Source organism: Sebastes umbrosus, chromosome 23 (genome assembly GCF_015220745.1).
Source record: "Sebastes umbrosus isolate fSebUmb1 chromosome 23, fSebUmb1.pri, whole genome shotgun sequence".
Taxonomy (NCBI): domain Eukaryota; kingdom Metazoa; phylum Chordata; class Actinopteri; order Perciformes; family Sebastidae; genus Sebastes; species Sebastes umbrosus.
In genome coordinates, this window is record NC_051291.1 from 4,983,015 (window position 1) to 4,998,517 (window position 15,503).

General features: G+C 45.6%; 1 protein-coding gene across 4 annotated transcripts in view; it reads right to left on the minus strand.

The window, feature by feature from the left end:
- Positions 1-1,625: 1,625 nt before the first annotated feature.
- The window catches only part of gas2l3 (growth arrest-specific 2 like 3), a 32,595-nt gene continuing 18,717 nt past the window's right edge, over positions 1,626-15,503 (minus strand). For 2 of the 4 annotated variants that reach the window (XM_037760575.1, XM_037760576.1), the window contains exons 3-9: positions 11,397-11,592; positions 10,104-10,222; positions 9,659-9,800; positions 7,623-7,686; positions 7,372-7,513; positions 5,448-5,552; positions 1,626-4,253 (exon numbers count right to left, since the gene is read on the minus strand). In XM_037760575.1, the coding sequence (XP_037616503.1) occupies positions 2,730-4,253; positions 5,448-5,552; positions 7,372-7,513; positions 7,623-7,686; positions 9,659-9,800; positions 10,104-10,222; positions 11,397-11,592 (2,292 nt within the window). In that variant the 3' untranslated portion in view covers positions 1,626-2,729. The remainder of the gene's footprint in view (positions 4,254-5,447; positions 5,553-7,371; positions 7,514-7,622; positions 7,687-9,658; positions 9,801-10,103; positions 10,223-11,396; positions 11,593-15,503) is intronic. The other 2 variants (XM_037760578.1, XM_037760577.1) reach the window with 2 other exon arrangements.

Here is a 15,503-nt window from a genome sequence, read left to right on the forward strand (position 1 = left end):
ACAACCAAAAGATCTGTCTTGAGCCGCAAAACATTTGAGCATTGTGATGAAGGTAACACAGTTTATAGTCTAAGTATATAGTATATAAGTCTAATGCAGTGAGGGCAAATGTACTAGGGAGTATTAGGGCCACATTGAGGGGAAAAACATCTGAGATTTACAGAATAAAGTCAAAATATAGCGAGACAAAAAGTCGTAATATTACGAGAAAAAGAAAATAACATGTAAAATTATTACTTTATGATATTATGACTTTATTCTCATAATATTAAGACTTTCTTTCTCGTAATTCTATGACTTTATTCTCGTAATATGTCTTTATTCTCGAAATCTCAGATTTGTTTTTTTTCCTCAATGTGGCCCTAACACTCCGTCATAGTATAGACCTACAACAATGATAAATAGAAATGAAAATGTAAACAAAAAACTGTTATTCATTTCCATTTCTAAAAATCCACAGGGAGCCACTGAAGAGGAGCTGAAGAGCCTCAGTCACTGTAACCTAACTACTCAGCCCTGATGTAGTGTCTCTTTAGAGCCACTAGGAGGCAGCAGAGCTTGACAGCTGGAGGTCATTAAAGGGCCTTCTCATCATCACAGGTGATTTCACTTATTGTGTCTGATTAGACCTCTGCAGAGGTTGAAGATGGTCAGAACTATATTGGAAGTGATGCCAGGTCAAAATTCCATCTCCAAAAGTGTGATGATGTTAAACCAGGGTTGGAAATGAGCACCAGCCACTAAGCCAAATGCTGGTTAAATATGCAAGTGGGTGCTAGATTTGCTTCACTCACCAGCCAAAAAAAAAAAGACAATGGTAATCTATTGAGTGGCTGGTAGATCTAGGAATCCACCAGCCACGGTGGCAGGTGGACACAAAAAAGTTAATTTCCAACCCTAACGTTAAAACTGAATCATGTCTTCAATGTTCTTCATCTTTGAATGAAACCATAATAGAAAAGTAAAAAGCTTTTAACCCAGCCCATTAAAGCTGCAGAGGGTAGAAATGGAACAAATATAATATAATATATAATATATTTTATATATATATAATATATATAAAACGGTCACTATATCCTGACAGGATATAACAAAAAATATTTTTATCATCCAAGTACGTTTTATAACAGGAATCCTTTATTTAAATGTTCATAAATGAAATGAGCAACTAATTATCCCTCTACAAACCCCAAATGCTTGTGAGTTGTTTTCATTTATTTACTTGTCTAATTCTTCGGGTTTTATTTACCTCTTTAACCCCCTGGCACATTACCCCCTTACTTTGTTATTGCACAGGTTTGCAATAATTCTTCGTGCCCCAACAGAGGCAACAAACCTACAGTCCTGAGGTCCCACAGGCAGTGCAGGATCTTTTTACGGGACGGCGCTGTTCCTCCACTCAGTTTACATTAGTATTTCACCTGTATTTATCAATAATAATAATATGAGTCATAATTATGGATTCTTCTGTATATTGTTGAGCACTTTTTCCCTCAGTCTGAGTACTCAGAGGACTTTGTTTGGTATCCAGGCTAAGACCGTTTTACGGCTTTAGAGGAAGGAAACAAATCCTCCAAAACATTTGGAGCACCAACGTGCGTCAGCAGAAACAAACAGACGAGAAATTATCTTTGTTTTGTCCATTTATTAATCAAAATGACAATAAAAGGGTAGCCGGAAAAAAACAAGACAAGAATCAACATTCAAATCCTGACAAACGACGGCGGTTTCTGTAAAGTGCCAAACAAGAACAAAAAGCCTCATATATATTTATATATACACTCACACATACACAAACACCACATATAGAAAACTAGACTTTTAAACACACAGACATTAGAAACCATGTAAAATCTATACCAACTAGTGTTTTCTGTTAAAAAGAAAAAGAGGCGTTTGATCAGTAGTTCGTCTGCGACTCGGCCTTCCCTCGGAGGAGGAAGAGCTCGTACGCACTGTGCAATTCTTTAATCAGTAAAAACCTTTAAAACCCCCCCCGCCGCCCGCCACCCCGATCGTCTAATACATTCTAATGCCGCTCAGAGATTTCTGATGAAGGCACACGACGGGGAAGATCCGCTCCCGATGACGCCTTGTTTGGCGCCAACGTTACAAACCTCCCTTCCTAGATATCATTTATACAAACGTCAGACACGAGTATCACGTCTGACCGTCCGCCAGTAGAATGCTCGTTCTCACTGGGGAGTAAATATAAATCATCAGAAACAATGATTCGTGTTCCAGTTTGAACAACTTTGGTAACCTGTTTGGAGAAAACAGGACTCCGGAGCCATGAAATGAAAACTGATCCGTTTCCTGCAAATGTTGGCCGAAGTGCCTTTTTGCTGGATCATGGCTGTTTCCTGTGATCGTGAGCTTTGAGGTTAGTGTTTGAATGTGGTTTCTCTATAAGTCATTTGTAACAGTTGTACATGTAACAAAAGTGAAAATGTAAACATTGTGCAAGTTTTAGCATTAACCGGGTTAGCTGACCGTTAAAAAAAGACCGTTAAATCACCACAAAGACGAGACAAACAAAGCATGACACCTTTGACCCTGGATTAAAAAAACAGATTCAAAATAATTAAAAAAAAAGGCTGTTAAATAACGTACGAAAATAAATTTGAAGACAAAAACTGAGACTGTTTTTGATGAGGATTAGTGACGAGAAGAGTTCCAACAAGTGCTGCTCTATGATAAGGAGCTTAGCGTCCTCGGAGACCGTCCCGTTACGTCTTCTGCCGTCTCCTGCTGTTCATTTCAAAATAAGGGTCGTCACTTCGGCTCTTGTATTGTGGGATCTTCCTGGAGACGCCGGGCTCGGTCTTAGCGGTTTTGATGTTGGGGCTGGTTTTCTGCGGCGCCAGCGGTAGTCCTAGTCCCGGAGTTGCTTCGGGTTTTAGTGTTGTTGACTTCCCGTTGACGGGGTTCGTAGTAGTGGCTGCTTGCTTTCGCCCTGTCCTCGGTGCCGTGGCGGCTGTTTTCTGATTGGCTTTGCTGGCGGGAGACGGGCTTGCGCTGCGCCCCGGGACCCGCCCGGGGACAGCAGCTACCCGACCAAGGACGGCAGGGACCCGCCCGGGGTTGGCAGCGACCCGCCCGGGCACGGCAGCGACCCGCCCAAGTATGGCAGCGACCCGCCCAGGGACGGCAGCGACCCGCCCGGGGGCGGTAGCGGTGGCGCGTTGAGGGGCTGTAGCGGTGGCGCACGGAGGGGCAGTAACCGCCTTGGTCGGTGCCGGGCCCTTGGCTTTGGCTGTGACTTCTTGGCTCTTGGGCACGGAGCTGGTAGCTTTGGGCGGCGCCGGGGACGCCGTCCGTGAGCTGGGGGTAGGGGTCCGGGTTTGAGCAGTCGGCGTCGCCGCGGCTCTTGTGGCTGTCCGCACCCGCCTGGCCTCCAGACGGAGGCGCGAGGCCGGGGAGCCGGCACGGCGCTGTGAAAGGCGAGAGCGCTGGTTGGCGCCCGTCGGGGGCCGGGCGTCTTTAGGGTTGGGCGCCCGTACCGGTGCGGTGACGGGGCGAGGCACGGAGGCGGAGATGGGCGAGGTGCAGGGGCTGGAGGGTTTGGGGAATTTGGAAGACGGCTCGGGGCAGACGGGGCTCCTGGGCTGAGAGGCGGCGCTGTGCGGCGACGCTCTGAGCTTCAGTTTGGAGGCGGGGATCGGATCTGTGGGAGCCGACGGCGCCGAGGACGGAGTCAGAGCTCTGCGGTAGACCTGCGCGCCCTGACAGCCCGGGCTGGGAGATAGTCTGGAGGAGCTTCCCACGGGCGTGGCGGGCAGAGAGGAGGAACCTTTAGTGGTGACGGGGAGGGGCAGCTGGGTGGGCTTCCTGGGAGATGAAGGCGTGAGCTGCAGGTTCTTCTTGGGCGCCGCGGCACCCTTTCTGGGCAAAGTGGGCGTGCACACCGGGGAGGCGGCGTAGGACCGACACGTCTGAGCCGCGGCGGTCACGGACGGCGACTTACAGGCCGTGCCGGAGGAAGAGGATGACGACGAGGTGGAGGAGGAAGACGAGGACGAGGAAGAGATGAGGTTGTTGACGGCGGCGAGGGGGTCCATGTCGGGAGGAGGGGGCGGAGCTGCGTTGCCGTGGTGACCTCCCAGGCTGGGGGGGCCTTTCTGGAAGGCCAGGATCTTCTGCTCCAGCGTGGTGAACTGCAGCACGCGCAGAGGGTCGTACTTCATCAGGAAGCCGCGCAGCGTGTCCCAGCCGCCGCCGACGCGCACCATCACGTGTTTCCCGTGAAGCATCTGTGGAGGGAAACAAATCCATCCGTGAGTGTCCTCGAAAAATGTACATTTTATTTGGCGTAAAAAAACAAACAAACAACGGTGACATATTGGTTCCCAAAATAGCTGCTGCAGATCTATAAATGATCCGTCTGTCCTGAGGCCTGGCGCCGCAGACAGCAGAGTAATTATGATGTAATCGCCGCCCTAACGCAATCCACCGCCACCGCCACCGGGTAACGAGCTTACATGTGTCCAATGTGATGGAGTGAAGAGTCCTGCCAGAGCTCACATACACACACACTGGCAGCAGCTAGAGTGTATCCGACCACGTATCTTAATAGGATATAAACACAGTATTTATGGTTGTACTATACACTGTACTTCAGCTTTTGTTTTATACAGTACAGATACAGTACTAGTAAAAGTTCCAGTTCCAATAATACTAATAAAACTAATATTGAACCCTGATATTAGTGTATTACAAAAGCTGTGGCACAACGAGGCTGCTACTTCTGAATGGGACATCTAAAAGGCCCCGACACAACAAGCCGACGGTCGGTCATCGGGCAGTTTGAGGCCGTCAGTGAGCGTCTGTCGGCCTAGTTTTTTTCCGTGTGTCCTGCACCGTCGGTCGAATCACATTTGCAAGAGAAAAATTACGGAAGCGAGGAAAGCAAGCCAACGAGTAAAGTCAAGAGGACAAACACAGAATGTTCTTCTCATTTTTCATCTTCATCTTCATCTGATCATTCCAACACACGGATATAGCACCGTCGGCTGTAGTCTTTGCGGTGAGTTAGAGTGCAACTTTTTGGCCAAGACGAAGGCGACGCAATTCGTGGCCTTTGACGTCGGCTTGGTGTGTCTAGGCCCCTTAAGCTTCGGTTATACTTTCCTCAAGGACAGCCGCACGGACATGAGCCGACGTGGAATCGTGACGAGGAAGCGCTTGGATCTTTTATACTTCACGCGGGTTTCTCCTTGCGACAAGCAGACTTTGTTAAAGCTCCAAAATGTTCTCCGCCCAGCCAAAAATTGGATGTGCGCAGACAGGTGGCCGTGTCTGATGGTGTGAGTCCACTTTGGATGTATGAACACTCGCAAACCTCACGGATGCGGCAGGCATAAATCAGGCTTTACTGACTGACTGGATCGTCTGCTACCACACAGAGTGTGTGTGTGTGTGCGTGTGTGTGTGTTCCGAGCACTCACCCGAATAAAGAGGGTCTTGTCTCCCAGTCGGTAGCGTCCCTCAGACAGGTACTCAATGGAGACTCTGTTGGCACAGTTGCAGGGCGGGTCGTCCATGCCGTGCTCCTACGAGGGACAACAGAGCATCGTAAGGCGGTCATATTGGACTCTCTTTGTAAACACATGATATAGTTATTTTATAACCCAACATTAACAGTTAGAAGATAATTCAGTGTCACTTCAGATGGCCGGACAACAAAGCGATATCATTAAGGGGAAGTGCATTTGGGAATGATGTACTGATGGTGGATGCTTTTATCCAAACTTCCACTTCAATGAGTGCAGTTATTTTTAGCCCAGCTGTCTCCTCTGGGAATAAAACCCCCAACCCTGACGGCATCAGAGCCTCTTTTTACCCGGCGTTAGGGTCAAAACGTCCATAAGCAATGATTTGGGAAGTGTTGATGGAGGAGCCTCTGGACTGGTGTATGAACAGTTCATCCCTGTGTGTGTGTGTGTGTGTGTGTGTACTCGTGGCTGTGTGAGAGTGAGTCACACAGCGCCCGGCGGAGCGTCACGTGGTCAGCTGTGATGTGTCATACCCTCTGGGGCGCCGATGAAGCGGCCTCAACTGGGTCGCACATGGACCACCTATGTGATGCTGACGTGATCAGCTGGAACGTTTGTTTTTAGCTCATTTGTGTGCGGACGGCAGTAAACATCATCATCTTGTGGTCCAGTGGTTCCCAGGCTATTTCTCCTTGTAGCCCCCCCCTACATGTATCTAAGAAAAGCCTTTCTGACGTCATCACCCTGAATGAAATTACATATCGTTGAACAAAACTCTCTCCAATTTAAATAAGGCGATTCAGTGTATTAAATGAGTTACTCTTTTTTTAATAAATCAGCTTTCTTTAATGGATAGAACTCGTCAGTGCGCGTTTCTCTTTGTGTGCGGCAAACGGGACAGCAAACAGTTTTTTAACCGACCAAATTGTTGTTTTTGAAAGCTAACAGGTTTTTGAATGCAGTGAAAATTTTGTTTTTGAAATGCTAAATGCCAACAAATATGTATTGAAGCAGAATATTTCGTTAGATAAAAACATATTGTGAATTGTTTTAATACATTTTGCCTTTTGGACTTCACAACGGGATCACACAAGTCGGAAACAGTCCTACTCAGCCTATGTTTTTGAAAGGCTAAACGCCAACAAATATGGATTGAAGCAGAATATTTTATTAGATAAAACACATGCTGTGAATTTTGGAAATTATTATTATTATTATTAGCGCTGTCGATCGATTCACATATTTAATCGCAAATTAATCGCATTTTTTTTCTGTTCAAATGTACCTTAAAGGGAGATTTGTCACATGGAAATGGACAAATATGCTGCTTTATGTAAATGTATGTATATATTTATTATTGGAAATCAATTAACAACACGAAACAATGACAAATATTGTCCAGAAACCCTCAACCCCTTTGAAAATGGTCATGCCAGTTTTTCCTCGCCAAAATTTAGCGTAAGTTTTGAGCGTTATTTAGCCTCCTTCACGACAAGCTAGTATGACATGGTTGGTACCGAAGCTAGAGCCCGCTACAACCTAAAAATTGCAAGTTGCGTAAAAGAAATTAGTGGCATAAAAACTAATTTGCGTTAACGCGTTATTATCCTGTCAACTTTGACAGCCTTAGATTTCAGTTCTACTTGAGCAAATCTAATTTTGACAACCTCAGAGCAGACAAATCCTGGCACACCTTCTGTGATCTTTTGTCCCCCCTGAGGGGACCCGGACCACAGGTTGGGAACCACTGCTCTAGACTGAAGTTAGATGACAGCTCATCAATATTACAAGGTGGCAGTAACGCGACCGGTTAAAGGAGAGGAAGGCCGTTCTCGTGCAACACTTCATATGTTTCCAGCTGTCAGTCAGAACTCACCCCCGGCTGATAGAGGCCGCCGTGCTGGCAACACACGCTGAAGGTTTTGACGGCCGGCGGCGGCGTCTCCGTCATCAGCAGAGTCTCTTCCAGCTCGATCTCCTTCTCCAGCTTCACCAGCACAGGAGGCTCCACGCCGTACCTGAGAAACACACGGCACAGTTTACAATGTGCACCTTGAATTCTTAAACTCTTTCTGTTTATTATTGAACTGCTTCTTTGTCGTCGTCGTCGTGTGTTCAGAGACTCACTTGGAGACGATGCGGCCGATCTCCAGGAGGCAGAGGCAGACTTGCCGAGGCTCCTTGTGCAGAACTGAGGCAGAAAAACACACCAATTAACAGTTAAATAACGTGACGAAGCAGCTCTGCTTTCTTTAGAGAAACACAACGGGACGAGGTGCGACAACATTCACTTGTCACACATTCGGAAACGTGACCCCGTGAGATAAAGTTAGTTATTCCCTGAGGGGTTGTTGGGGGATTCATGCAGAAGAGAACAGAGCTTTGGGAGCGGAGAACTTTAAAGTCACACAAGGATACTATTAAAAGGGAGAATCACAGCAGACTGGATTTCTTTCTAAATCGCTCCAATCCGGTTTTTGGGAAGGCCCATTACATGTAATGAAGTGATCCCCCATACCGAGTACTCAGGGCAATTGCCTCTCCACAACAGATCCTATTAAACCATTAAGAAGTACGGCTTAAACTACAGAACTCTGCAAAAGATATTAGGAGCTTACGGCCAAAGTCTAGTCTGTTTTACATCTTTAAGTGGCTGTGGCAGGTACCAACCAGGTCATACTAGCTTGTTGCAAAAGAGGCTAAATAACTTGACCTCCCTGTATAAAATGACCTGTGGTGACCTCTAGGATAATCACAGCCTCGTGAAACTTTACAGCCACAAACTATAGACCTAGAGCATTCAGAGGATGGATGGATCAAACTAGAGACCTAGAGCATTCAGAGGATGGATGGATCAAACTAGAGACCTAGAGCATTCAGAGGATGGATGGATCAAACTAGAGACCTAGAGCATTCAGAGGATGGATGGATCAAACTAGAGACCTAGAGCATTCAGAGGATGGATGGATCAAACTAGAGACCTAGAGCATTCAGAGGATGGATGGATCAGACTAGAGACCTAGAGCATTCAGAGGATGGATGGATCAAACTAGAGACCTAAAGCAAACGGGTCTATTGTGGGTCTCCATCCTAGTAAATATTTAAAAGAACTCCTAAAGGATTTGTTTGGTCTCGCATATGACTGTCCCATCTTGGACCCAACCGATGCTCGCTAAAGAAATAAAAGTTTAAGAGGGGAAAATAGGTAGACGGCGGCCAAGCACATGCTGGGAAACTCATCATGATACATTTCCAAAGTTATAAAGCACGACTTGGCCGGTGTGAGACAGGTATTTGGACACTTTGTTGAACTTCGATCCTCCGGAATAAAAGATTTACCAGACGATTAAGATGAACAAGAAGTCCGCTTCGTTCCGCTTGCTCGGATAAACAAAACTTGAACGTCCTTCAACTTTGCAGTGCTTTTTCTTTTTTGTTATCTTGTTATTCAAGAGGGTTAGAGGTTGTGACAATCTTTGCCAGAGCACCACAAAGTATTACTTTAATAAGTTACTGTGTGTTCTTGCAAGAGCTATCGAGCTTCTTATCTACAGAACCGGGAGAGGGTTGCCAGGTCGTATCGCCCGATAACAAACTTGTTTCTTGTGTCCAAAAACTCAGACACACAGTTTAGATGGCTGGATTTTAACGGAGTTAAAGCTGCAGCTGGTAACTTTGAGCAAATATGATAAGTTGTTTTTATAAAACTGTCTGACAGTAGTGCATGAGACAGATAATGGTGTTTCTCTGCCTCCAGCTAGTGCTCCTAATGACATTGTCAAGTTTCTACCGGGCCCGAAGGAAAACGGCTGCAGCTTTAATGCTGCTGAATGTGAATGAGAGAAAAAAGGGGGAGCAACAGAAGAGTAAAAATAGAAAAAGTGGCATTCTTTCCTGTAAATATAGATTCCATCCATCCATTATCTGTAACCGCTTATCCTCTACAGGCTCGCTGAGGGCTGGAGCCGATCCCAGCGGACTGTAAATATATAGATTTTTAGACTGAAATTCTATCTATGGCCACTTTTCATGGGACGAGTATATACTACGCCAGAAATTGATGTTCAATTATTCCATGACGAGAGGCATTGTACATCTAAATATACTGATAGAAAGGATGCATTTAGAAAGATAGTTGTAGTGACATCTGCTGCAGCTCTTACCTAGGCCTTCTGACTCAAACAGGTAGGTCTCCTCCACGCCGACGTAGCGGCACCACGCCAGGAAGTTGGCGGTGTTGTCGCGAGCGAAGAAGGAACCTGGAGAGGCGTCCCGCTTACATGCGATCTTCCTCGTGGGGAACAGCTGTCGGGGGGGAAAGATAAAACTATGAAGCATCATCATAAAACTCAGCGTGGACATAAGGATTTAACAACGGGTTTAACAACAACGTGACCGTGAAAACATTTTTGATTTACATCAGCAGGAATTTCATGCGTGCTGCTAACTGAACTTGATATGAATTTGAGTCAGAGATTTGTCCACGCCGTTGACCTGCAGTGCTTTCTCCCCAAACATCCCCCCTCTCCCCACGTGTGAGCATGAAAGCTGCCCTTTGGACGACGACGGTCGCCGCTGCTATTTTTTCATCGTTGCCGTCTGACTCACCTTGCAGAGCGCGGAGGGGCAGCTCTGGGCGATCTTAGTCTGCAGCACGCCGATAAGCTGGCAGAGCTTCACGCCGTTGTTCAGCTCCTCCATGAAGAACTCTGCTCTCACCTCCTCGCCTGCGGAAAGTGAAGAGATGCAGAATTAAACGTACAGCACGATGCAAATCATCCATTTTCATCTGCAAGAACACTTTATAAACAGTTTTGTGGAGCCAAAAACACAAAATAAAAACAGTTATTTAACACTAAATACGTCTTCCTCTACACAGTGTCTTTTGTTGTCGCTTTTCAACACTCCCCTACACACTCCTCCTCAGCGACTTACGGCGCTCCCACGACCCCTTATTGTAAATCACCGCCCTCGGAAACTCAACAAAGGTCATGTGAGCTGAATTCACATTGGGAACAAAATCCATAATAATAGCTTTACCACTAAGTGACAAAAGATCGCCCCACAAAAAGTTCATTTTCCACACTACAACAGCCGACCCTTGAGGCCTGAAACTTTATCCGCAGCACGCCACCTGTTTTTTTGCAGCATCCGCCCCCCTTCAGGATTGACGATGGGATCGGTCAAACTGTTTAAGAATGCGTGCTTCAGTGTCAACGCGGTCACGGTGTCAATAACTCATGTTTAGTGTTTAATACCTGCCCACATTCCTCATGAGAACTGAAAACAGTTTCACCAGTCAACAATGGAGTCAGTTTCAAGTCAGCTTCAGTTTCCTCACTGCTCCATTGTATTGGAAGGGGACAATAGACGTCAGTATAATAGTAGAGACGCATGAAATGAGGCGATTTGGTACCACTCCTGTTTCTGTTGTTTGCTAAGGCCGCTGTTGGAAATGGCAGCATCCAAATCCAATTACATGGGAGTCAATTGTGCATCGGTATTTTCCTAGCCTCGAGGGGGAAAACTGGTAGCATGCAACTACCCAGTGTTGATTCACATGTGCATGGGTTGGACACATATATCCTCTGTAGCCTATATATCCATGTGATTACACTACAGTAAAATATAATATAGAGATGTTCCGATACCAGTTTCTCTTTCCCAATTCTGATATCTGGACTTGTGTATCGCTCCATATAATTATTATTTTTTAACAGCTGTATAACCCTGTTAGATGTGGTATGATTGCTATCATTGTTGTATGGCTTGGCTGAGGTTAAACCCTTTGTAAAACATGAACACATACATACTAACTGGCTAACGTTACACGTTAAAAAGAGACATAATGAGACAGAACCACTAAAAGCAGTAGTTCTTAGCCGACAACGCAGCTCTTACCCAGCATGCCCGTGAGCCAGATGGCCAGATCCTCCTGCATGGGCACCAGGGTGGCTTCATGTCGCACCGCCAGCCACTGGTCGTACTGGAAGACGTCTGCGAGGCCGGGGCCGTGCCGCTGCGCTAGCGGGCTGCGAGGGCTCCGGGGGCTCATGGGGCTCAGCAACGGGGCGTCGAACTTCTCACTGAACCACACCTGGAGACGAGAGGAGGGGAAAGAGGACGGAAGGTTAGCAGCGACCATGAAAATCTGTGTGTTTTGTAGGAAAAAAACAAGATCTCGGAAGATGATCGATTTAATACGGTCTACATCATCTCCTTGAATGACTCAGGATTAGAAACACAAACAGAAAGCCTGACAGAATGTGATAACAGATTAGTCTGACACTGCCACACTAATCTGATCCGAGCGCTACTCTCTCAGTTAGTCATCGTTTTAAGACTTTTAAAGAAATCCAGAACCAATTTTCTCTCTTAATTGATGCGTTGGGAGTCTGAACATGTCCTAAATGAGTCGATAAACCTATATAATAATTTTTGGTTTCAGGTTGGAGCAAATATGATTAAACAAAAAGTTATTTTTATAAAACGTTCACTATATCCCGACAGTAATGCATGAGACAGGTAATCTAAAAACAAAATCATGTGCCTCTGTGTCCTACGGTGCTCCTAACGGCATCTGCAAGATTTCACAGACCGGAGAAAAACAACCAATCAGAGCCGAGCTGGAGCCTTGCCGTCTCTGAGCAGCTGTCACACTCATAAACTCCGATCAAACGGTCAAACTAGGCAGTGCTGATCAAACATAAATCAACATTCTGTTACTGTAATGCCTATTTCTCTCCTCAAATGTTTTCAGGAACATCTTGTAGTGTACTGTTTAGCTGTAAAATGAGAAACTTTGTGACCCGGCCACCATGTTGAGATCAGTTGAGGTAATACTAAGCACCGCCGCCCAACAGCCGGGGCACAAATTTTCTCATTTTACAGCTAAACAGTACACTACAAGATGTTCCTGAAAACATTTTATGCGAGAAATAGGCATTACAGTAACAGAATATTGATTCATATTTGATCAGCGCTGCCTAGTTTGACCGGAGTTTGCGAGTGATTGACAGCAGCCTCCGTTGAATGGACAGCCAATAGGAACGCTCTCTCTCTGAAATGACCTGTGATTGGCCAAAGTCTCCCGTCAAGGTCTAGATTTTTTTAAAGCCTGAAAACAGAAGCCATGAGGAGGTGCAGAAGTCTCTCAGAACATTTGAATTACAATATGCTGAAAGGTTATTATGGAATTTTTTGCCCAATGATGCTATAAACATTCTGCCTACTGCTGCTTTAACCCTGAATAGCAGTTTCTCCACAGCCGACACATTATCATACTCTAGTTAGCCTCGCTCTGTGAGGATATCGGAGGAATTTCAGTGAGCCATCCATGCAGAGAGGAAGTGTCTAGGGATGCCGTCATACCACACTTCACTTCTATGCTCTGCTGGAGCGCTCTGGGACTGCCGCTGGGCCTTTGTTTATCACAACCTCAGCTTTATCTCCAACCACCAAAACCACCATTATTTGTATTTATTTATTTGTTTAACATCTTTAATTGTCCACTGAAAGACAACCTATTTATTATTTTTGCTGCAAATCGAAAATGCTGTTGCACTTGACTGCTTAAATGAGTGTCTAGCTCTCTGGTTCACAGTCCGGGGCTCGGTGCCCGGAGGGAGCCGCTGATCACCGATGTCCCATCGTATCCATCTCTACTGTCACACCCCTCCCTTCCCTCTTTCAGTCTTTTACACTGACAAGACTTTGATATGAAGGGGAGACGGAAAATAATCCTGTGTAGCCTCAGTCTTGGTTTCACAGCCGCCACGTACATTAATGAAATTATTATTAAGTTAGACATAAGGTGGACAAATTACGCCCAAATTGGTTGGTTGTCAAAGCTCAACCTAAAGAGATATAGAATGACAAAGCTTTTATACGTGATGCAAATTCCCATTTACAAAATGGTTTATTCCAACTATTTTAATTGTTTGCAGGTGACAGGAGGGGCAATCTAGAAAGCAGCAGCAGATGTGCACTATGACGACTTGTCCAGACATTACATAACTCACTTTCTGGATGACCCCCCCTTCCCTCTCCCCACCAGTTTGTTGACATCTGTTTAAGATACGGCCTTTAATCTTCGTGTACCATCACATGTCATCGAGCAATAATGCGACATTGCATCCCACTGTAGTGAATGGAGTTACTGTGCTTAAAAACAAGGCCCCGTCTTGTTGGGGGGCTTTGAGTTCATCAGACAGGAAACCTTGTGGCCGGTGGAACAGAGAGGCTATTATACAGTAATGTACTGATGATGATCCAACAACACTGCTTATAGGAGACATGGGTAGTGTGATATAGCTTTAATGAAGCTTTGGATCAAGCAGATACTGAATGTTTATGGGACAATGTCCAAAATCTCTTCTCTAGGACTGTGTAAGGGGGAATTTAAAAGGGAACTGGGGACGCAACAGCAGGTTTAAATCTCATAATCTAAGTAGAAGAGATTAGGAGAGTGACAATGAGTCTAAATTCATTAGGACTGTATAAAATGTGGCCGTAAAGCTTAACCTTAAACCTTAAACATGTAAGCCTAATGAGGAGGGGTTTATTCTAAAAGAAAAGGAAAACTCAAATCAAATTGTAAAAACATTTTAACTTCAAAAGGCCTTTAGTATGGGTCAAGCTCCAATAAAACACTGGATCCTACAATTCCCATGACCCCACTCGACATCTTCTATCATCATGCTGCGTTCCATTTGAACTGGGAAGAAGTCGGAATTTCCAAGTTTCCCAGTCGGAAATTTGAACTGGAACGCCCCCCTGAAGTCGGATTTCCAACTCCAACTTAAAGGTACAGTGTGTCGGATTTTGGCAGCATTCGGGGGTGTGGTTGCAGATTGCAACCAACTGAGTACCCCTCAGCTCACTCTTCCATTTCCAACTGTGGTAACGTGAGCCGCCGAGTGCAAAACCATCCGTACCGTAATAACACTACTTAAGGAGCAACGGAAGTCAGACGCGGCTGGCGGTTTCACAAACTACGGTGGCCTTGAGGTAACGTAAAAAATGTGAAAGTCTCTCTCTAGAGCCAGTCTTTGGTTTGTCCGTTCTGGGCTACTGTAGAAACATGGCTGAGCAACATGGTGGACTTTGTAAAGAGGACCTGCTCTCTATGTAGATATGAAGGGCTCATTCTAAGCTAACGAAAACATTCTTAGTTTCAGGTGATTAAACACTAATGGAAACATCATATTTCATTTCTCCTGATAGAACCCCTGAAATGATACACACTGGCCCTTTAAGGCCTTATAGTTACTATGATTAGAGACATGCAAACAAATGTTTAGAATAAAGGTCAAAAGGGACGTCAATGCTCTGGGAACGTTTTTTTTTTAGTTCCACACTCGTTCCCATCAGGGTGAGTTTAGAACCCAAAAGGGATGGGGGAGGTGGGAACCAAGGCCTATTGAAAGAGGATGGGTCACGCTTCATAAATGCGTCACACCTTTGGGGTACCACACATGTTGTACCCCGTATCCCAAGACCCGTGTCCGCCCGTGTCCCAGCCTCCTTCCGTAGGCCTTTCGTGGGAACAAAGAAGTGAGACTGTGGAACATCCACATAAAAAAACAGCTGGAGAAAGTGCCAAAAAACACTTAAAAGTGAAAGGTTACCTCACTTCAAAAGGGATGAGCTGACCTACACACACACACAGACAGACACTTGTACGCAACACACACGTTACATAACGCGGTTCAGAAGGGCAAGCTGCCCGCGGCGCCCTGCAGGTTCACAACAACATATGTGCCTTTCTCGACGTCCTGCTAATTAGAAAAATAAGGCAGCGTAGTGTAACATTTAGAACTTACGTAAACTGAACAGTGAGATAATCCGGCCTCGCGCTCACTCCGTCACCTGACTGTGTACAAGGTTCACAGAGAACATTCAGTATGTTGTAAACTCAACTCTGCATTGCACAGTATAGAGAACGTCTCAGTTAATCTGTTTTCTGTTTCACCACTGCTGGAATGCGGGTTGGTAATCTTGGTGTAC